The 24,319-nt window shown below is 35.5% G+C and overlaps 1 protein-coding gene, 1 long non-coding RNA gene and 2 pseudogenes across 2 annotated transcripts; 2 read left to right on the top strand and 2 right to left on the bottom strand.

Annotated features, from left to right (window-relative positions):
• Nucleotides 1-8,715: 8,715 nt before the first annotated feature.
• On the bottom strand, nt 8,716-9,511 carry LOC120210718 (LOB domain-containing protein 21-like). Its single transcript, XM_039209418.1, has one exon. It carries the CDS (start codon nt 9,471-9,473, stop codon nt 9,054-9,056), a length of 420 nt encoding a protein of 139 aa, XP_039065349.1. The 5' UTR covers nt 9,474-9,511; the 3' UTR covers nt 8,716-9,053.
• Nucleotides 9,512-12,107: 2,596 nt separating this feature from the next.
• Nucleotides 12,108-12,823, top strand: LOC120210719. Its single transcript, XR_005524521.1, has 3 exons — nt 12,108-12,254; nt 12,356-12,422; nt 12,798-12,823. It is a non-coding gene; the product is annotated as an uncharacterized LOC120210719 (long non-coding RNA).
• A 240-nt stretch (nt 12,824-13,063) lies between these two features.
• LOC120210717 lies at nt 13,064-14,483 on the top strand (annotated as a pseudogene).
• A 1,726-nt stretch (nt 14,484-16,209) lies between these two features.
• Nucleotides 16,210-17,685, bottom strand: LOC120210767 (annotated as a pseudogene).
• Between the last annotated feature and the right edge of the window lie 6,634 nt (nt 17,686-24,319).

Raw genomic sequence — 24,319 nt, 5'->3', positions numbered from 1 at the left:
ATTCAGGGCTTGGTCCCTGAATTTCCTTTACTTCGAAAATGGCCAACAAGTTTTCATAAATTTTAATTTAGTCACTTAATTTCACCCAATTACACCAATTTAAATTATTTTTTTTCCTCGGGTTGTTACAATTCTCCCCCTCTATATGAAATTTCGTCCTCGAAATTTACCTTATGAGAATAGTTGAGGAAACTGAGCCTCCATTAACTCCAATGTCTCCCAAGTAGCTTCTGATGGACCTCGGTTACTCCATTGAACTTTGACCATTGGAATACACCTATTCTGAAGAACTCGCTCATCTCTTTCTAAGATCTGGATGGGCTCCTCCTCATATGACAAATCAGGTCTCAGCTCTACCTCATCAACTTGAATGATGTGATCTGGATCTGGACGGTATCGCCTTAACATAGACACATGAAAAACATCATGAATATAACTAAGATGGGAAGGCAACTCAAGCTGATAAGCAACAGGTCCAACTTTCTTCAGAATACGATACGGCCCAATAAATCTCGGACTCAGTTTACCCTTACGTCCAAATCTCAATACTTTCTTCCATGGAGATACCTTGAGAAAACCTGATCTTGAACGTCAAACTGTATATCCTTCCTCCTTTGATCTGCATAAGATTTTTGCCTATCAAATGCCTCTTTCAGACGGTCACGGATCAATCTGACTGTGTTCTCTGTCTCCTGCACTAACTCAGGTCCCAAAGTCTTCCTATCACGCAACTCAGTCCAACAAATCGGGGTGCGACACCTACGCCCATAGAGTGCTTTATAGGGTGCCATACGAATGCTAGTCTGGTAACTGTTATTATAAGCGAATTCAACCAAAGGCAAAAAGTTCTCCCAACTCCCATGAAAATCAATTACACAACCCCGTAACATATCCTCCAGAATCTGAATTACTCTCTCATATTGACCATTAGTTTGTGGGTGGAAGGAGGTACTATAATCCAATCTCGTACCCAAAGCCGTATGTAGCGCCTTCCAAAATCTCGAAGTAAATCTCGGATCTCGATCTAAAATGATAGATAACGGAACACCATGTAATCTAACAATCTCTGAAATATACAACCTCGCCAACTTGTCCAACGTATAATTTACCCGTACAGGAATGAAGTGAGCTGACTTTGTAAGTCTATCAACAATCACCCAAATTGAGTCCTTTTTCGAAGGAGTCATAGGTAAACCAGTAACAAAATCCATAGTAATACGCTCCCATTTCCATTCAAAAATCTTGATAGGTTGTAACAAACCTGATGGATGTTGATGTTCCGCCTTAACTTGCTGACAAGTCAAACGCCTCGCCACAAAATTCGAGATGTCCTTCTTCATGCCGACCCAATGATACATCTCTCTCAAATTCTGATACATCTTATCTCCACCGGGGTGCATAGCATATGGACTACTATGAGCCTCCGTAAGGAAAGTCTGCCTCAACTCAGCATCATCCGGCACACAATACCGACCTTTGAAGCATAAAACTTCATCCTGATCAAGGGTGTAATCTGATCTTGTCCCTTGCTCTACTTGCTCAAAGATGGAAAACAAGTAGCTATCAAGGGGCTGCTTAGCTTTGATCTCATCAACCAAGGTCGGCTTAACTTGTAATTCTGCTAACAGAGTGCCATCGTCATATAAATTCATCCTGGCCATTAAAGATCTCAACTCTGTTACCACCTTTCGACTTAAAGCATCCGCTACAATATTAGCTTTACCAGGGTGATAATCAATCACGCAATCATAATCCTTTAGAAGCTCTAGCCAGCGTCGCTGTCTCAAATTAAGCTCCTTCTGGGTCAGAAGATACTTTAAACTCTTATGATCCGTGAAAATGTAACACTTCTCTCCATAAAGATAGTGTCTCCAAATATTCAAGGTAAAAATCACTGCTGCTAACTCCAAATCATGAGTAGGATAATTACACTCATGCGGTCGCAGCTGACGGGATGCATAAGCCACTACCTTACCTTCTTGCATTAGAACACAGCCGAGTCCTGAGTGTGACGCATCACTATACACTGTAAAATCCTTCCCGGACTCTGGTTGAATCAACACTGGTGCTTGAGTTAATACCGCCTTTAATTTCTCAAAGCTCTCCTATTGTGCCTCACCCCAGTCAAACGGCACATTCTTCCTTAACAACTTTGCCAAAGGAGAAGCAATGATCGAGAAGCCCTCAACAAAACGTCGATAATAACCAGCCAAGCCCAAGAAACTGCGAATCTCAGAGATATTCTTGGGTCGTTTCCAATTCACAATAGCCTCGATCTTGCTTGAATCGACCTGAATACCTCGCGCAGAAATAATATGCCCCAGAAACGACACTTCTTGAAGCCAAAACTCACACTTGCTTAGTTTGGCACATAGACGATGCTCTCTCAAAGTCCGCAGAACGATCTTCAAATGCTCGTCATGCTCTACCTCAGTACGAGAATATATCAGAATATCATCAATAAAGACCACCACAAATTGATCCAAATATGGTCGGAACACCCGATTCATCAAATCCATGAAAGTTGCAGGAGCATTCATCAAACCAAAAGGCATCACTAAGAATTCATAATGACCATATCTAGTGCGAATGGCCGTCTTTGCAACATGAGATCCTTTAACTTTCAATTGATAATACCCCGAACGAAGATCAATCTTAGAGAATACAGTAGCTCCTCGCAACTGATCAAATAAGTCATCAATCCTGGGTAGTGGATATTTATTCTTGACCGTCATCTGATTCAACTTCCGATAGTTAATACATAATCTTAGCGACCCATCCTTCTTTTTCACGAACAGAATTGGAGCTCCCCATGGTGAAGTACTATGCCGAATAAATCCTCGATCGAATAATTCTTGCAATTGGACCTTCAACTCCTTAAGTTCTTTTGGAGCCATGCGATAAGGTGCCATAGAAATAGGTGTAGATCCCGGATAAGTCTCTATCTCGAACTCTACCTCTCTATCAGGAGGTAAACCAGGCAACTCCTCTGGAAAGACATCAGGAAACTCGCTAACTGTACGGTTTTCTTCGATCATGGACAATGAACCTTTAGTGTTCAAAATACAAGAAATGAAAGTCTCATATCCCTTCCGGATCATACGATCAATTTCCATCGCTGAAACTATATTGGAGAGATAGCCACGCCGTTCACCAATTAACACAACAGTCCGACCATCTGAAGTCTTTAGAGTAGCCCGTTTGTATTCGCAATCCAGATTTACCTTGTGTTTATTCAACCAATCCATCCCAAGAATTAGATCGAACTCCTCTAAAGAAAGTTCCATAAGATCAGCGAGAAAAATTTCTCCCTGAACCTCGAGAGGACAACGCCGAAATACTTTATTCACTAATACCGCTTGTCCTACTGGACTCGTAACTGTAATAGTATTTTCAGTGTTCTCGATCGGAATCTGAAGGTTTCGAGATACCGAGCTCAATACATAGGAGTGAGTGGAGCCATTGTCCAGTAATGCAAAGTATGGGATAGAATAAATAGTAAATGTACCTGCAATAACCTCATGCTCATCTCTGTCATCCCGACGTCTAGTGGCATAAACAAAAGCTGGTTGTCTAGCCTCAGAAACTGTTGGCCCTCTATTTTGCTGAGGTCGGGCTCTACTGTCAGTCATGGACGCTGAACCACGAGCCTTTACTTGGCTACGATATTTAATTAGAGTCTGTAATGTAGTCTGAGAACGTACAGGAGTCTGGGTAGCGGTCTGCTCAAACGAAGCTAGCTGAGGACAATCCCTCCGATAATGACCACTAGATCCACACTGATAGCAAAGACACATCTTCTTACGACACTCTCCTGTGTGTTGTTTACCGCAACACTCACAGAGGGGCCCATGATAATAAGACGAGGAACCGCCTCGACTGCCAACTAAAGGTGAGGATGTTGTAGGCCTAAAACGTGTATTGCTTCTCTGAGGGGGCAAATTACGAGTCCTCTTCCCGGACTATGCTGATGACTCAATAGGGCCTGAAAATTTCTTAGATCGTTCCTGATCAACACGCTCTCTACCAGAAGCTAAAACCTCCACCTCTTCAGCATCTTTGGCTCTGCCCACCAGCACATCAAAAATCTCATCCTTATGGGTTACAACTTGCCTACGCAGCTCGTATCTGAGTCTAAGGGCAAATTTACGACATCGATCTCTCTCAGTGGGTACCATACTGAATCCATATTTCAGCAACTTCAAGAACTCGATCTCATACTCAGAAACAATCATATCTCCCTAAACCAGGTCTTGAAACTGCTGTTGTCTCTGAGCTAAGTAACGCTCTCCCAAAAAACGGCTCCGAAAGTGATCCTTAAATAAATTCCAGGTCAAACGATCGGTAGGAACACTACTAGTCACTGACTCCCACCAAGTGTAGGCATTGCCATCTAACATCGCTACAGCACCCAGATATCTCTTAGTTGAGTCCAAACCCAACTGATCCATGCGTCTCTCTGTATCCTGGAGCCAATCCTCAGCTTCAGTAGGAGATCCTCCAATCTGTCCCCCAAAAGTTCTAACTCCATTGGCAATCAAAGTTTGTGAAATAGGAACCTCTGATATAACACCAGTAGCTCTGACTGCTCCCTGTATTAACTGCAGAAATTGTCTACCAAAATTCTCATCCAATGCAACTCCGGTAGACTCTGACTCAATATTCGTCGCTCCTATGATCGGTGTAGTCATGCCAATACCAGCGGCAGGAGGCAGATTCGTTGGGGTCGTAGGAGCATGATCACCTATCGGAGGTGGGGGATCTACCCGTATCTCATCGATCGGATCTGTAAATCTAGCCACTCGACCTCGTCCACGGCTAGTTCGACGACCACGTCTAGCACTCATTTTGATGGATCTTAAGTTTACTACAGAAGATAAAACTTAGGGTTAGATAAGCACTTGGAGTCTCGAACACAATTAAAATCTTAATAACTTTGTGACATGGCATTTGTAACTTGTTTTGTAAAATATTTCAAAACCGTATTTTCAATGTGGACTCATACACAGTCCGAGGGTTAAAAACCAAAAGCTCTGATACCAATAAATGTAACCCCCTAGACCCGGTCTATGCGTTTCGACTAAGTCTAGTAGATCACATACATGATTCTTAAAGACATTTTCTGAAACCGTTATTCAATCATTGTAAAATCACATTATTAATGACATGATATTATACTATCAAAACCCAACTCATAAATATAATACCAATAAGTAAAAAAAATTAATTTAAAACATGTCTTAAAAATCAAAATCACGATAAACCGAATATTAATAGCAAAAGTGTAATCACTATAAAATCCAATACTTTAAAATAAGGTTCATGTCACCAAAATAAAGTCAACCTGAATGATAAAAACATTACAATCAAATATACTTCAAGAGATATGTTGATCCTCCAAGTGCTCAATCCGGGGTATCTAACCAACAGTATCTGAAAGGGGGAAAAACATTTTCGAAAGGTGAGCTAGACTCAGTTGTCCCACATTACCATAAAATCACAATAGGTACAATAAACAAATCATAGTCCAGTAAATCTCATAAATTCATAAAAGAGTTTAACTTTTGAAAATCATAGTTTAAACTCTTTTCTTGTACACCATCAGTAATTTCCAAAACTATTTTCCATATAGCTTACACTAAGCACACATCAAAAAGAAAGCCAACCTAAGGATAAGCTTTAGATCTTGTATCCTTAGGTCCGTAAGTCCAAGTCCATATAGTTTACCCTAAGCACACAGCAAGGGAAGCCAACCTAATGTATCTTGGGGCCCCAAGAGTCACATTAGGCTCATTCTGTTTATTAGCTTGATCAGAGCTATACTATTGTAATTCAATCCAAAAGTTCAATTGCACCGTGACACAAATTCCATAAATCATCACATTAAATTGGTGCATCAATAAAACAGTAACCAAAGAACTCAGTGTACCTCATATTAAAACCAATAAAATAGTTCAGTAATAATTAAGGAACACACATCGATAATAGGTTCAAATAGTAGATCTACTGATTGCTGGTTTCACCACGCTCTGCTACAGTTTTCAAACCTATTTTATAATAATACTATATTACTTATGGGTAACATAAATAAATCTCTAAAATCATAAAATTTACGGGTCTTATGGGTGAATACTGGCACACGTGGTTTAATTGATCTAGAAGAGTTGGGTCGAGCTGTCGAACGATCCGGAGAGTCTCTTGTACCTTCAAACAATAATAATTTATCAGCCCCAAATCTTACTTAATTGTTCAAAGCTAAATTCTTAAGTATATAAACGTTTTCAGGGTTTGACTATCAATTTTGAGGATTTCGGGTTTGAATTTGTCCAAACGGATTGCGGACTCGGAATCAGGACGTCGAAAAACATAAAATATGCCTTTTCAAAAATTTAAATTCTTGGTCAAAGTCAAAGTCAACCACTTTGACCGTCGATTTGGAGGCCTTCGGGTTCGAATTTGGTAAAACGGACTTCGGAAACGGATTTGGTACGTCGAAAACTATCAGAATAGGTATACTCGGAAAATATTTACGGTCGTTTAAGGGTCGGTCAAAGCCATTTTAAGTTTTGGTCAAAGGAAGTCAACGGTCAATGGTCACGGTCAACAATCAATGGTCAACGGTCGGGTCGGGTCGGGTCGGTCAGACCGGTCAGACCGGTCGGAACCAGTCAAACCGGTTTTCAGCAACTCACTCTCACTGCGGCGGCGCGTGTGGCGCGTGAGACCTCCTCCGAGGGTCTAAAAATTACGGAAAAATTTCTAAAAATTATTTTGAGCGATTTCGAGATACTTACAAAGATCGGTTCAAATTTTTGAACGGCGGAGAGCTCGATTTCAACTCGGCCGAATCTTTGACTGCTCCACCTCCTCACGCGCCGCCGTCGACGGAGACCAAGGTTGACACCGGCGGACTCGAAACGGCACAAGGAACACGATGGTGCGGGAGGGTGTCGAAAACCGATCAATGATCGGAGATTAATTTAAGATTTTCTCGGCGGTAGTGCTAAAAAAACGTCGAGACTTTGACTCGAAATTCACGTCGTTTGACAGCGTTTCGTTATAATTGATTTACTGGGTTTTGTTCACGGGTCGAAGATGAACACGATGGTGGTTTCAATTTTACGATTGGAGGTCGAATGACGTCGGAAACGGGCTTGGAAGTAAGGGTACAAGAGGAGGAAATTTGAGCAATTATCATTTGTGTTTTCTGGTTTAAAACCAGAAAACACGCTTATAACACCAATCATGCAGACAGTTTTAGGGGAAATTTAGGGGATAATGGCCTATAAGTTTTCATAAATTTTAATTTAATCACTTAATTACACCGATTTAAATTGTTTTTTTCCCTCGGGTTGTTACATGATTGTGAGGCCATAATACGTCGCCTGTGATGGCAACATCTGAGAACGCCAGATGAAGGTAGCGAGACACCCTTGAAAAGCATGTCGTTTCGTCGTTTCGAAATTTTCCATGTCAGAGAGGCAAAAAACATAGACAAAGCAGTTCCATTCCCTAGGGCATTAGAGTTGCTATTCAAATTAGAGAGGATCCAAGCCTCGAGGTCATCCTGGAAGAAAGTCGAGTGTGTAGAGTTAGGCAAGACTTGCATCCAAATGCGCTGGATTTGGGGCAGTCACGCAAGGCGTGGATGATGGTTTCTTAGGCGGCCCCCAAGAATTGCAGGAGGCATCGTTAGAGAGGCAAAGTCGGACACGCTCGCAATTTGTCATGAGTTTTCGATGGAGATAAATCCAAAAAAAAAGGTCATGTTAATAAAATATATTATGTCATAATAAAATATTAATAGAATATGTCAAGTCATAGAAAAATATTAATAAAAAAAAGCCATGTCATTTTAGAGTGAAAAAAATTAATTTATAAGATTCAATAAGTAAATTAAAAAATTAAAATTTCAGAAAGTAAAATAAGAGAGAATAATGTTCAGTAAAAAACTATGTAATTTACCTAATTAAAAATGTAACTAAAATTAAAATTAAAATTAATTTAAAAAATCCATATATGATTTACACAAAGTATAACTTAAGCCAGGATGTTGTTACAAGATTTAAAATCTCAACCTTTACTAATTCAATTCAAATTTTATTGGTGTTCCATGTATAAACTATTTATTATTATTATTATTATTCAAGACGTGTGAATTTATAAAAGAAATTCCACGCATCAAATTTTTATTGTAAAATGAAAATGACATTTTCTTTAGGGTAAAGTATAGTAATGGTCACTGAACTTTTGTAAAGCTTTCATTTAGGTCTCCCAACTTTTAAAACTTGCAATACAATCCCCCAACATTTAGTCCATTTGCAATATGGTCCCCCAACAGTTACATCGGGGACCATATTGCAAACGGACTAAATGTTGGGGGACTGTATTGCAAGTTTTAAAAGTTGGGGAATCTAAATGAAAGCTTTAGAAAAATTCAATGATCATTCCTATACTTTACCCTATTTTTAATTATAGAAAATATGAATATCAAATTGTATTCGTAAAAATTTAACATGTTAAAAATAAAGATGATTTGATAAGATTTATTCCCAATCAAATTTATATTTTGTCAACAAAACACTATAATATTATATTTTTATAAAATAATATAATATAATATTTGAAATGATGTATAAAAAATTTCAAATATAATTTCACATTCGACATTACAATACATTTGAATGATTAGCAAGGATAGAGAGGACAGGGACACGACCCACAGGGTAACAGTAGGAAGGGTTATCATATGAGTTTTGAGAAAATGAGTAAGAATTGGCTTATGAACACCACCACCATGTGTTTATGGGCGGCACAATTAGCCGAACTGAAGCCGCCACTCTGTCCTACATTGCCATTACCTTTTCACAAAAACCCTTTTGATCCCTGTATTATTCAAACTTTATCTTAGGAGATAGATAATAGGTTTAAACACTATCAAGCTACCAATCAACAAGACAGAAATCTCTTATACATATGGAATTTGGCTAAAATCATACACATGCTTCCTGATTCAATTCGTATGAAGGATTCTGGCTAAAACTGTCAATACATCATCCGCAATCAGCCGAGAGTCCACCGAAAGGCTCTGTGATAACCCGATCATCATCGGTGCTTCCGATAGCGGAGGTGTACCAAGCCAAGCATGCTCGAGCAAGGGCCAAATCATGTTGAAGCTGGATCATCTTCCTCTGTAACAAAGCTATGGCACCAATGCAACCATAGACCGGGTCCCTAAGCCTTATTTCGGCCTCGTACGCCAGGGAATTCACTGTGTCTCCCCGCTCTTCTTCCGGCACTTCGATCAGGATCTTGCTCACGTTGCTATCACCGAAAACCTTGTGCACTTTGGCGAATTTCTTCGGCTCATCTGATCGGAAATAGGGTGCGAAAATACAGTTGGGAGTGCACCTCCTTTTCAAGAGCTTGCAGGCGGCACAGGAAGAAGTGGAACGTGGCTCCTGACCCCTCATTGCTTCATATATTACTCTCCCCAACTCTTGTTTTTTCAAGGCTTAACTTCAGCTCGAGAAATTTCCATTTCTACAGAGAAAATAAATGGTTTACCGTTAAGAACGAAATAGTCTTGGGTCCATTTTCACAAAGAAAATTTCCATCAATCTTAATGAAATAACAATTGAGGATTTTAAAAAGGACAAGAGACTGTATTTGTTTTGTATGTAGGTATAATGGAAGTGGGAGCACCATTATAAATATGGATAAAGTATAGTAATGGTCATTGAACTTTTTTAAATCTTTCATTTAGGTCCCCAACTTTTAAAACTTGCAATAGAGTCCCCCCAACATTTAGTCTGTTTGCAATATGGTCCCCCAACAGTTACATTGGGGACCATATTACAAACGGACTAAATGTTGGGGGACCATATTGCTAACAGATTAAATGTTGGAGGACTGTATTGTAAGTTTTAAAAGTTAGGGAACTAAATGAAAGTTTCAGAAAAGTTCAGTGACCATTACTATACTTTACCCTTTTCTTTAATAATATATGTACCAATAATTTTATGTGTCAAACTAGAATTAAAATGATATGCCGCGTCATTACGTGTTTGATGGTGTTGATGGCATGTGATAGTTAGCCGGATGATTAAATATTTAATGCAGTATATATATTAATAATTTTTTAAATTTAAAATATAAATTTAGTTTTGGTTTCATTTATATTTAATATGATGTGTAACATTTGACGGTAATTAGTAACAATAAATAGTGTAGCGATTATTTTATAATTGAACTAAAAAATAGTAATTTAAAAAAATTAATACGTTTTGGGTCCTTTTTATTAGTTTGGCTTGGTTAGATTTGATGTTGTTTCAATTGCTTAAAATGACATTGATTTGTTATTTTATTTATTTGTCCTTCTTTGGACACTTGAATAGATTTGGATACATAATTCACGTTCGAAGATAGTTTTCTCACGATGTTCAATTTTGATATGTGATTTCGGTATTCTTTAGTAGTTTGGTCCATTATTGTGATTCATTTATCGATACAGTCAGATCTGTTATTATTTATATTTATCGAGTTTTTTTGATTAATTTTTAATTTTATCCTTGAATGTTCATCTATAATCTCAAATGGATAATTTTTTTGTGTCAATGGCTATAAAATGTCATAATTATGCATTCATTTACGTTTATGATTGTAATTTTTTATTATAATTTAATTTTTAATAAATTAAATTTTTTACATAAAAATATCATTAAGTATTTTAAAAATATAAATATTAAATATGATATTACCTCAAAATAAAATTATTATTTTTATTTAAAGATCACGTAACATTTAGATTATACAAATTTATTTATTTGATTAATTATTTAGATTTTAAAATTTTGAGTGTTGTTATGTTAGAGATTTCGACAAACAATTGTATATATAATTTGCAAGGTATATATTGCATTACTAAAAAAGTATTCTTTATTGATTTTATTTTATAAGCACCATAAAATATTAAAATAATTAAAACAAATAATATTATATAATATATATATCAAATTTATTTTTAAATAAAATAATCAATACTTTAATAAAAGTAAGGTAAATTATACTTCTAGTACTTAAACTATCAGTTCTGATATGTTTTAGCATATAAACTTTTAATTTTTTCAAAACCATACTTAAAGTTTAGTTTTTGTTTCATTTTAGTACCTCACGTTAAAAAAAATAGTTTTTGTTTTATTTTTGTACCAATTTAAAATTTAACGTTAAGTTTTCAAAAAATTAAAAGTTTAGATACTAAAACGGACCAAAAGTGATAGTTTAGACATTAAACTTGTTAAAATTTTAACAATAAGAAACTAAAACGAAATAAAAATTAAACGTTATAAATGATTTTGAAAAAATAAAAAATTTAGGTACTAAAACGAACTAAAATTAATAATTTATATACTCAATACGTGGTTTACCTAAAAAGGTAAAAATAATTGTAAAAAAAAAAGCAATCATAAGGGAAATTAGAGGTCCAGAGTCACGTAGATGAAGAAGAGTGGGCCAAGGAGAATCTCATCCTCATCATCAATTCAAATTAATGTAAAGTCAGTCCCCCACACAAAATCTTTTATTGCACTCAGCACAAAACTTTTGGGGACCGAATCTATCCACAATTTATTCTTTATATGACAAAGTAGCCGTGTAAAGTTAAAAAGTTCCAAATTTAGTCCTTCGAAGTTTAAGTTGTAATAATTAATAATATAATTGAAATAGGGTAAATTATGTATTTAGTCACCCAACTATACTTTAATTTTATTTCGAAAATCCAATTATTTTTTAAAATCATTCCTAATATTATTCTTTTAATTTTCGGAACATATCTTTGAAGAATATTCCAATATTTTTATAAATTATAATAATTAAAAAAAAACCCATAAGGTCCATGAATCCATGACCGTGAAAACACGTTTCCAAATCTCCAAGTTGATTATGCAATCCAGCTGTTACTAGCGTCATTCCCTAGGTAGATTAGTAAAAAGAACAAAACTAAACAAATTACGGGAACGTTCCCAGGGCTAATTCAAACTTTGTCAACTATCAGCTGTATCTCTTTACTCGAGAAAAAGCCCTACCTCCCTTGTATAAATAGCCCCTCGTCATTCATTTTTCATACTCGAGAGTTTACGTGAGCCGCTTGCAGATACAAAACTCTTCGTTCATATTTTCCTTTCAGATTATCATAATTTTTTTCCTATCTGAAAAGGCTTTTCTTTATCGATTCGTTGGAACTTTTATCATATTCTGTAAGTATTTTATTTCTCTTTGTTTGATCTTAGTATTTTTCAGATCTGAATGTTCTTTTGTTCAAACTCATGTGCTGTTTTTTTATTTGTGTTTCTCTTAGGATCTGAACGAGGTTGATAGTTGATTTCTTGTCACTGATTGATCAAGGATTTTTAATTTTTTTAATTGTAAGTATCGGTTTTTTTTTTCCCCTTTAATTGATGACTCGCTTAGGATTATTGTTGTTTTTTATGTTTTTGCATGCAACTTGAATTTAAGGTTGATATTTTTTGAATGATCTATACTTTAAACATTTTCTTGATAATGTATTCTTGAATGATCTAAATTTTTGTTTCTTAAATCTGTCATTTTTATGAATATTTTGGAGGATTGTTTTAGATTGGTTTTATTGTTTTATTGTTAGATATTTTCTGTTTGATATGCCTTTCACTTGAGTTAACTTTATTAATATAAACATAGATTTGTAATTTCTTTTCAGTTATTGGGTTCTGGTTGAAATTATCTGTTGTATCATATATCTGATGTTTTTAATGATTATGCAGGTCGATTGAATGTTCTAATGGAGTCTAAAGGTGGAAAAAAGAAGTCTAGTAGTAGTAGTAAATCTTTATTCTACGAAGCTCCTCTCGGTTACAGCATTGAAGACGTACGACCAAACGGTGGAATCAAGAAGTTCAGATCTGCTGCTTACTCCAACGTAAGTGGTAGCCTTTCTCTGAAAATTGCATATCATGAAGTCTATTGCCTTATTTGGATCAATACTAATAATTATTCTTTCTTCTTTTACAGTGCGCTCGCAAGCCATCCTGATATACTCAAAAGTGTTCCGTCTTACCACTAGTAGTGGTTATCAACTGTTATTTGCTTTATTAGTTTAGTTTTATATTAGTTTGTCTACAGGCTCCTCCTCTCTCTTCGCAACTGGTTTCTTTACATTTGTCTTCTCATTTGGCGACTGCTTACTTTGGGAATTTGATAAAGTTTGGTTATTTTAAATCGCAATGGCTGTATCTGCAATAGGATTTGAGGGATATGAAAAGAGGCTTGAAATTGCTTTTTTGAGCCTAGCATTTTCAGTGATCCTGAAGGGAAAGGTCTTCGTGTACTTTCTAAAGACCAGTTGGATGAGTTTCTAGGTCCAGCTGAGTGCACCATAGTTTCTTCATTGTCAAACAAGTTTTTGGACTCCTATGTTCTTTCTGAGTCCAGTCTCTTTGTTTATCCATATAAGATCATTATCAAGACTTGCGGGACCACAAAGTTGCTTCTTGCTATCCCTCCCATTTTGAAACTCGCCGACAGTCTTTCCCTTTCTGTGAAATCTGTTCGGTATACTCATGGGAGTTTTATATTCCCTGGTGCCCAGTCATTCCCTCACAGATCTTTCTCTGAAGAAGTTACTATTCTTGATGAATACTTTGGAAATCTTGGCGGTGGTAGAAAAGCTTATGTAATGGGTGAACTGGATAAACAGAAATGGCATGTTTATTCTGCGACTGCTGAATCAGTTCCTAATAATGATTTTGTTTACACTTTGGAAATGTGTCTCACTGGTTTAGATAGGGATAGAGCTTCTGTTTTCTACAAAGATCAAACACCTTCTGCAGCCATGATGACGGTTGATTCTGGAATAAGGAAGATTCTTCCAAAGTCAGACATATGTGATTTTCAGTTTGATCCATGTGGTTATTCTATGAATGCGATTGAAGATGTTGCAATCTCTACTATCCATGTTACCCCTGAAGATGGTTTAGTTATGCAAGTTTTGAAGCTGCGGGATATGACTTGAAAGAGCTGGATCTGAACCAGCTTGTTGAACGGGTACTGACATGTTTCAAGCCGAGCGATTTCTCTGTTGCTCTGCACGTTGATGCAGGACAGTCACTTGAGCAGATCTGTCTCCTTGATGTTAAAGGATACCGTTGTGGAGAGTTGAACATTGAAGGGCTCGGAACTGGTGGATCCATTACGTACCAGAAGTTCAGCGCTGGGAGCTGTGGATCCCCCAGATCAACTTTGAAATGCTGCTGGAAAGATGACGAGGAGGAAGATTAGTTCTTTTTATTATGTTACGTCTTATGTTGTTTTCTAGTTAAATAAATTGCTCCTCACGCATGCGTTGTCCTTTGTGTGTGAGAGCACGTGGTCTCGAGTAATTTCTATGGTTTTATGTTTTTGGTATTTCAAATAAATTGCTCGTGAATCAGGCTTTGCCTGTTTGGAGTGCATGGCGTCTCAAGTTCTTGTTCCACCAAGAAGAAACGAAATAAGTTATATAATATTCCAGGATCGGTCACATACGATAAGGCAAGAAGCAAGCGAGCATACTCTCTCAATTTCACTTGGTTTGCCTTTATACTTTTTATCTGCACACAAGGAATCAAGGTGGTAAAACTCGAACCGACCATTTGATGCCATTTACTGAGAGAGTTGTTAATTTGTTATTCGTTATCCAGGATCTTGTTCTTTGCGGAAGCAGTCAAAACCTAAGTTGCATGCATGGTATTGGATTTGGAATTGATTTCCCACCCAACAAGTAGGAAGATGTCACTCTCTTCAATGCCTACCTTTATGGTTCATGGCATCTTTAAGAGGTCATATCAAAAACTTCACTTCTTATCATCCACTAGCTCTTCCGCTATTCCCAATTATGCCTTCTCCTTTGGACAATATGTATACACATCATTGGCAATCAACGGCCTCTTTCTCCACCTAAATATCATTAAAATGAGAATTAATGTAAAAAATACCATCCATTTTAGATTAATGTTTGTTTTGTCATGTAAGATAAATACGTGTTACGTGACAAATACTTTCGAAAGCATGTCTTATAAGACGAGTCTTTGTGTGGGGGTGAATAAAATTTGATTTGAAAAAATTTAGCTCTAATTATATCGAGTTCTAATTTCATAAACTCGACACAATTCTAAAAATTTTAAGTTCAAATCGAGTTATAAAATACAACTAGAATAGTAACTTGGAAAACACTAAATTTTAGTAATTAATGGATTAGTTTTCAAATTTGCATCGAGTCCCTCGACTCTGTATAATATATGTATATCACATATGAGAAAAATGAAGAAACATTAAGTATTGTATATGATTATAAAAATCATTTAAATTAGAATCAAATAGTATCATAATATTATAAATTTATAATTAAATTTAAACATAAACTTAAAAATTCGACTAAAAAATTCAAATCAATTTCAAACTATAAAATAGAACTAATCAACTTAAATAATTCAAAATATTTTTATTTGATTTGACCCGATCAATCTTCATCCCACTTACGTGAAGAATATAGATTGCGGTAAAATAATTAATATATATATATATATATATATATATATACATTTTGAAATTTTATTCTGCATCGCTTCCACTTTTTCATTTTTCTCACAGTAACCAAGGATTCGGAAAAACTAAAAAAGAATAATAAATATATATCCTTCAATTCTTGTATATTTTGCTTTTCTTAATTTCTTCAAATATGTTCATATAGAATCTGATATTTCAGTCTAATCTATAATTTCTATCCTTCTATCAACGTGAAATCAAGATATACATCTATTAGGGAAGATGTTTCATTATCGAGAAATCATAGACTAAAAGTTTTTTTAAAAAACGAAAACTATTTTGGAGTCATTTTATAATTTTTAAAAGAAAAATGCTTAAACATAACACATTAATTATTTAATGACTACGGGTCAAAATAGGATTAAATTGACATTTTTGTAAGTAAATTAAACTAAAAAAGGAATGGAAAGAAAGTTGAGTGATAGAATTTGTAATTTATATTTTCTTTAAAATACGCTGTTAATTATATTTGTATGGATGGTTTGAAATGAATCTTATACAGAAACTTCAATCTCCTTTCCTTGGTATACAAGGAAACTTATTATCTTCTTTTTTTCTTCAACTCAATGAAAACAGTAACTTGTGGAAAAAGTTTTATTTCTTTCTTCCTGACGCAAACCAACAATGCATTACAAATCTGCAGTTCTTCCTCACATCACCATTGACAAAGCTATCCAAATCAGGATTTTAAATAGCGGTCCGCGGCCGCGATAGCACCCGCGAAATAACGATAGCAGCACCCTCCGTGATACCCACTATGACAGCAATAGTGCCTGCTATGATCGCAATCACGGTAAACGTTACGTGACCGAAAACGCGACTGCGATCGCGATTTAAATCAATGATCCGAATTTGTAATATTCCCCAGTTTCACCATCGAATCCGAGAACTGGTTGAAGAAAGCGACGGTCCTCTACATATTTATGAACAAGCTTTCTGGTTTCGATCCCAAATACGCTGGAATACAATTCCTGGTCTGAATTAAACAACCCTCCACCTCTCAAAAGCGTATGGTAGAAAGAATTGTCGAAAAGATCCGGTGTGACATTATCCATTGATGTCACATTGTTGTCTCCTGATCCACTTATTGCAGGGCAAACTGATTTCAATTTGCCGAGATATGAATCCGATAACGGATTCATCCCTGAAGTTGCTCCAAAGTCTCCGTAGATTCTAGGTCGAAAATTCTCGCAACGCGCCATTCCGATGGTGTGAGCCCCTGCAAGTCATTCACGTATCAAGTCCCAGTTGATTACTTTGGAAAATTCAAGGCATTATCTATGTCCATTATAGAAGACTCATAAGAACAAACTACCAGAAAGAGCCACCACGTCCGTCACCGAGAGACCTGATAAAGGAATTTAGATATGATACCGAGAAGACCCTCATTTGCAGTAGGAATGTTTTGGCCAGCGAGATTAGGATTAGCTGTTTTCGAGTCCTTTCGTCCCACTGGTCATCCCAGTAAGGTCCACCAACCTGCAAATAATTAGACAATGAGGCGAACTCGAAATTTGATCAAGTTTTTAGTGTACAAGGCTGTGTTAGATACCAGAATCACAACATATCTGGCTGCAATGGTGAGGAGATCGGCACAAGAAACAATCCCAGGGCACTCAGATTCAAGCTTGTTCTTAATTTTATCAATGATTCTGAAACTCTTTAGTGAATTTAATCCATTTGTCGAGGCTTTCTTCTCTCCTTGTAAGTCGATTGTATCATCGAGCAAAATCGACCCGTCACAGCCCTGCAAAAGACCATATTCGTACTGTAAATCTCTACCGTTTTTTTTCCCTTCTTCCATTTCATAGGCATAGATGCGTTGATATTTCATTAACCTGAACGAAACAGTCATGGAAATGTAACCGGATGACGAAAGCCGCCCTGGGAGGATCCGAGAGGACATGACACTCAATTTCTTTCCTCACAAGATCAAACACATTGGGACATGTTGATTTGTAGTAGTCCAATGCCAGAGGAGGGTCACTTGCTGTAACTGGAGCTGAAAATGGAGATACAAACCAAAACAATGAAGCATTGCATTGTGATGAGAGAAGGGCAAATCGCCATTGTTCGATATCGAAGCTTTCGTTCTCGAGGAAGATGGAATGGGGGAGATGGGAAAGAGTTGGAAGATATATAAAGATTCAAGCTTATGATTAAGTATTTAGTGCAAATTTTGTAAATTAAAGTCGAGAGGATACGACTAATGTTGGCCTGGTTGGTGAGTGCTCCAAAACCAAAAGTAATATATAACAAAGAGAGATTTTCAACTTCCAAAGGCCTTTTGGTAAAACAGGTTGTCATAATCCAAACTAATCAAAGGAATTCATAACATATGATGTAATGTTACACAAGAGGTAATTGCATCATATGCCCCCAAACTATAACCCTCATTTTAAATTGGTCCTTAAACTTTTGAATACTCTAATTTCATCCCCATATTCATCCAAATATGTAATTAGTTTTGACCATAGCTTAACCTAAATTTTGTTTTTAAAACATATAATAATACAACTTGACCTAACAATTCTATTAACAAAGGTCTTGATTAGTATGTACGTATTTGTGATGGAATTGAAATGTTCAAAAAGTTTAGGGACCGATTTAGAATGCAGATCACAACTTGAGGGTGGAATTGAAATGATCAAAAGTTTTAGGACTAATTTAAAATGATGGAAATAGTTTAGGGATGGAATTGGAACATTTAAAAGTTTAAGGATCAATTTAAAATGAAAGGCATATTTTAAGGATATGTGATGCAATTTTCTCGTTATAATATGTTGGCTTGATTTGTTGAACTTATAGGATAAACCAATGCTTTAAAATATTCATATGATTTTTGCTCAATTTGATTTATTGTTAAAAAAAAGTTTTTTGAATTAAAAAAATGAAAACAAAGTTCAAGTTGCAAGAATGCACAAGATATATTGAAAAATCATTTAGGTCCTATACTTAGATCCATTAACAAATCGACTCGAACTCGAAAACCGACTTAATAATTGAAGTCAACTCGAATAATTCGACTCGAATAACTCAAAAAAAACCAAAACCAAGGAATAAAATATTTCTTCTGCAGTTTCAAACCAATTAAAAAGCAATGCTACATCTTAGGTTGATAGTTTCATGATCGTCATATAATGTTTTAACAACGGAGTGCATAAAGCTAGAAATGTAAGTCTTCGTCATGCAACTCTAAGACACACACTGGTATTTAAAAAGCAACTCCCTACAGTGGATGAATCATTTTATAACTTTTAATAATCAAATGACTCAATAAGCATTATCCTATAGCTGGAGACCATTTCTATACTTTATCCAATGATAAATTTAAGAGAAAATAACTTCAGTGACCGAAAATGCCTTATAATATACGATTTTAACCAACTTTTTTTAGATTTGCCAAAATGACCAACGAATTCGCAACGCGAACTCCAATTTCGCAACGCGAATATATAAATCGCATTGCGATTTTCCAAATTCGCAACTCGAATATGTAAATCGCAACACAGAAGTCAAATTCGCAACGCGATAGTCAAATTCGCAACACAAAAGTCAAATTCACAACACAAAAGTCAAATTCGCAACGCGATAGTCAAATTCGCAACGCGAACTCCAATTTCGCAACGTGAATAGTAAAATCGCAACAAATCTATATGTAAATTATCTCTTATCATCCATCTATAATAATTTGTTGGAAAAGTACATAAATAATTTTTATAAAAAATATTCGTACACGTGAAAAATTTTATATGTAAATGAACAATAAATCTATTTCATTTGTCAATCTTCATTACAAATTATTCTAAATTTAATTAATTAAAATTTGAAATTTGAAAAAATCCTTAACTCAGACTAATGAAATACATTTAAAAATTTAAATTTTGAATTATATTAAGAAAAAACTGATTCTTGTACACATGTAGATAAGTTTTATTTTCCACTTAAAATTCCTGTCTAGAAGCAGAGAGTTACCATTTGAAATTCGCAACGCGATTTCACTATTCGCGTTACGATTTACTATTCGCATTGCGATTTTACTATTCGCGTTGCGATTTTACTATTCACGTTGTGATTTTACTATTCACGTTGTTATTTTTACTATTTACGTTACGATTTTTACAATTCACGCTGCGATTTTGGAAATTGAGTTGCGAAATTGGAGTTCGCGTTGCGATTTTGTTGGTCATTTTGGCAAATCCAAAAAAATTAGTTAAAATCGTATATTATAAGGCATTTTCGGTCACTGAGATTATTTTCTCTAAATTTAATCTTCACAACTCACTCATCCAATTTTTATCCCATTTTCCTTCGACATTTCTGTTTTCGTTCCCCCAATGACATCCTCAAGTCAACAAATTAAGGGGCTCGTATTGGATAAATAGGTGACGTGAAGAATCAAATTTACCATTCTTTTCTTTTATATGTTAATTTGTTTAATAGAGAAATTATGATTAATAAAATTAACTTTCAACATTTAAATTATTTATTTTTAATCTCTTTGATTGTTATCTTTAGAAATCTCGGGATCGAAAACTAATCACGGTAGGATATTCAAATATTTATAAATTATCTTTAGAATAAATGCCACCACATGTAATCACACTAGATTAAATAATTTTTTTAATCTCTTAAAAATTAAATAATTTTTTTAATTAAAATATTGATTAAGAATTTTTTTACGGTGATAACCTAAAAATATATGAAATTATCTTTTGCTGATGACCTTTTGATTTTTTGCAAAGGAAATCTTGAGTCAATTGTTGGAGTCACGAGTGTCCTTAATCACTTTTACGACTTATCTGGTCTTAAGCTCAATGTTAGCAAGACTGAATTTTTTGTTACTGTAATTTCTTCTAGAATCCTGGATTCCATTAAATCTGCCACTGGTTTCAAACAAGGATTTCTACCTATAAGATACCTCGACGTTCCTCTTGTCACTAGAAAGTTAACAGAAAAGGACTGTATGCCTCTCTTTGACAGTATCAAACTTAGACTTCATCACTGGTCTGGAAAATTCTTAAGCTATGCTGGGAGACTTGAGCTCGTTAAAACTGTTCTTTACAGTGTAGCTTACTTCTGGTGCAGGCAATTTATTCTTCCTCAAAAGGTTATTAACCGTCTAAAAAGTTGTGCTCACGATTTCTTTGGAAATGAACATACAAAGCTGCTACAGGTGCAAGGATCAGCTGGGAAAAATTATGCTGCCCCAAATCTAAAGGAGGTCTCGGTTTGAAAGATATTAAATCTTAGAATAAAACCTGCATGATTCAACTCATTCGAAAAATTCTAGCTAGAGAGGGATCTTTATGGGTCGCTTGGGTTCACTGCTATGTTATCAAAAACAATGATTTAAGTGACTTCAATGTTAGTTCTTCCTATAGCTGGAGCATCAGAAAACTTATGAAACTAAGAAGTTAATGCTGGAATCATGAAAACCAAAGACTTATAGGAAGAAATTAGAGTTCATAGAGACAAGGTTTTATGGCACAAAGTGATCTGGTTTCCCCTACACATTCCTAAGCTAAGCATTATTTGATGGATGGCAATCCTGGATCGTCTTCCTACTCGAGACAGACTGTTTCGAATGTGAATTGTTTCAGATAGACAATGTATTTTATGCAATGATGATCTTGAATCTAGAAATCATCTGTTTGTTGACTGCATCTATGCCTCTTCTCTCTGGAACTCCATCATGAATCTTACAATCATGCAAGACTCTCACAGGACATGGGAATCAAGGATTGAATAGGCTGCTAAAAAATGAAAGGGTAAATCTCTACTTTCCATCATACTAAGGTTAGGTTGGACCGCTTTTATCTACTTGATTTGGGAGGAAAGAAGTAGAAAAATTTTCAAAAGAGGATCAAGAACAACAGATCAAGTTCTTAAGTCTGTAAAGGAGCTTGTTCGAATCAAATCTGTGACAGGAAAATTAATAGAATAAATAATGTTAATACCAATCTATGTAATTATTGGGGTATAGACTAATCATTTTTTGTTGTAAGTAGTTGTTTATACTCCCAATTGGGATGATTGTTGTATCCTGAACCTTTCTTATTGGATAATAAAATTCTACTTATCCAAAAAAAAAAATTATCCTCCAATTCTAAGATTTCGTCCCGATTAATCTGAACTGATCCAAGTATTGTCGACTGCAAAAACCAGGCCTCTGTCAACAAGTATTGTCGAGGAGGCTGATGATTCTCAAACACCATTATCACTAGTGAGTTTTGTTTGATATATTGGGTTCCTTTTTTTCACTGGGTTTTTGCATGCTAACAACAACAAAATTGCAAGAATCAAGTTTTGTGATGATGAGTGCAAAGGTTTGGATGGAGAAGAATGTCTGGTTAAGAGGTCCTTGGCTGCTCATACGTAGGGGTGTAAACGAGTCGAGTCGAGCTCGAGTATTACTGAGCTCGACTCGACTCAAAAACTCTGAAATGGAGCTCGACTTGACTCGAAAACTCTGAAATGAAGCTCGACTGGACTCGAAAACTCGTCAGCTAAAAATTTTCAAGCTCGACTCGAACTCGAAATCCTGAACTGAAGCTCGTGAGCAGCTCGAAAAGGCTCGAAATGAAAAAAAAAATCTTAAACTTAACTCGATTGAAGCCTCAAACTCGAACTCGAACATCAACCTTAAATACATGAAATCTTACTGTATTTTTTAAAAAAAAATCAATACATAAATATTAATATTATTATTAATTTATTTTTTAAAATAAAATCTTAATATATTATATTTTCGAGCTGCTTACAAGCTTTTCGAGTCGAATATCGAGTAGCTCGTTTCAGCTCGTTAAGAACTCGAGTCGAGTCCATTCGATCCGAGTATTTATCGAGCCTTGATCGAGTCGATCTCGAATAGCTCGCGATCTGTCTCGTCTCATTTACAACTCTACTCATACGGATTATATTTACACCCAACAAAACATTGTACCATGATCTTTAGGTGTTTCTGTTAATTTCTTCTTTGAAATGTTAATTTACAACTGAAAAAAGTAATCAAACTGATGTTTTTTCAAGTCTAAACTACTTGCTTTGATGTTGCTCTGAGGTTTGATGTTCATTTACAATTGAAAAGTAATCAAACGCTTGTCTTTTTCATGTTCCTCTTGCTATGATATTTCTTTTACTTGCATTGATGTTGCCTCTGAGGTTTGATATTAATTTACACCATATCGTAACTTTTTTTTTCAAGTTCATTGCAACCGTTCGTAATATAAAACCATAATTATTCTTAAGATATAAATCACATTATAACGCCCATAACACCTAAAACCGCGATACTGCAGCCGTAATTTAATACAATGACCATATAACATATATTCAGACATATCCAGATAATATGCTACTCATGAGAAAAGTAAAAACTAAAAGGAGATAAGCATGCCCACATAGGGTCTTTGAATTTAGAGAAACTGACTCTGCAATATAAGACCAGTGGAAGTACCTGTGCTTGTCTGTTTTGAGCAAATGTGTGTGTATACAATTTATTAATGATCACCTCTAATCACCATATCTAATGGAGATAACCCTTTAGATATACGTACATGTGGAACAGTGGAAGTACCTGTGCTTGTCTGTTTTGTGCAAATGTGTGTATATACAATTTATTAATAATCACCTAACTAATCACCATATGCTATTAAAAACTGTAGTTTGGATTCCTTATTCTGATATGCTGCTTAATCCATTTATCCCTTAAAAAGGATAATTTGATTCTTTTGAGCCCCAAAGATACATTGTTCGAGTTCTTCAGTAACTACAGTTTGATACGTTCTGAAATATAAACATTCGAGAATCATAAAAAGCAAAGTTGTTGGAGATGATAAACATCCGAGAATCATAAAAAGAAAAGTTGTTGGAGATGATATGGAATCAAGTTATTCATATTCTCAGCATGTAAAATGGCTTATGAAACAATTTGAATGACTGTAACACATTATACTGATTGTTACATCACTTGTTTATCTCTGTAATGAACAGACTGCAGCCAGCGGGTTTTATCTGCTTATGTCGAAACTGGTTACTGGCACCGACTTGCAGTAGCCACGAGAAAGCAAGAGATATGGATAAGAATTGCTAATGCAGTGGGATCTGGCATGGGGCAAAGAAAGGCACAGTTAAAGCAGCAGCACCTGGTGGAAACGATGTAAGCACCTCACAAAAAAGCTGAAAAACAGTAATATGGTTTATGTTGGTGGATAGCCTTTTCATATGTTTTTCGTCTGGTATGGTAGTTATATGAATGATGAGGCACTAGTAGCAGCACCTCCACCACAGTTTGTCATCTTGACCCTGTTATTGTGAGCAATTTGGGGCCTCACTCGAAATGCAACTTGTGTTCTTAACGGTTGCGTGTGTGTATATATATATATATATATATATATATATATGCTACTTCTCCTTATGGCAGTGAAATTGGGGAAATTATCTTAGTGCTGTTTACTATTCTTTCTCTATTCCGTATCTGGTGAAATTCTATAACCAGAGTTGGTGGGGTTCATAAAATGATTATTAATAGATAAAGGTTAATGATTGAGTGTTTGATTTGCTTCTGATGGACCACTGCAGGTATCGTTTTTGCATATTCTGCTCTGGAATGTTACGCGGCGAGAAGAGCTGCAAACAGTTGCTTCAAACAATGACGTTTTCTGACCATTAAGCTTGAGTTAGGATAAAAATGATCAGAAGA

The sequence above is a fragment of the Hibiscus syriacus genome, unplaced genomic scaffold (genome assembly GCF_006381635.1).
Source record: "Hibiscus syriacus cultivar Baekdansim isolate YM2019G1 unplaced genomic scaffold, ASM638163v2 tig00109926_pilon, whole genome shotgun sequence".
NCBI classification, from domain to species: domain Eukaryota; kingdom Viridiplantae; phylum Streptophyta; class Magnoliopsida; order Malvales; family Malvaceae; genus Hibiscus; species Hibiscus syriacus.
This window is presented reverse-complemented; position numbering and strand designations above follow the sequence as displayed.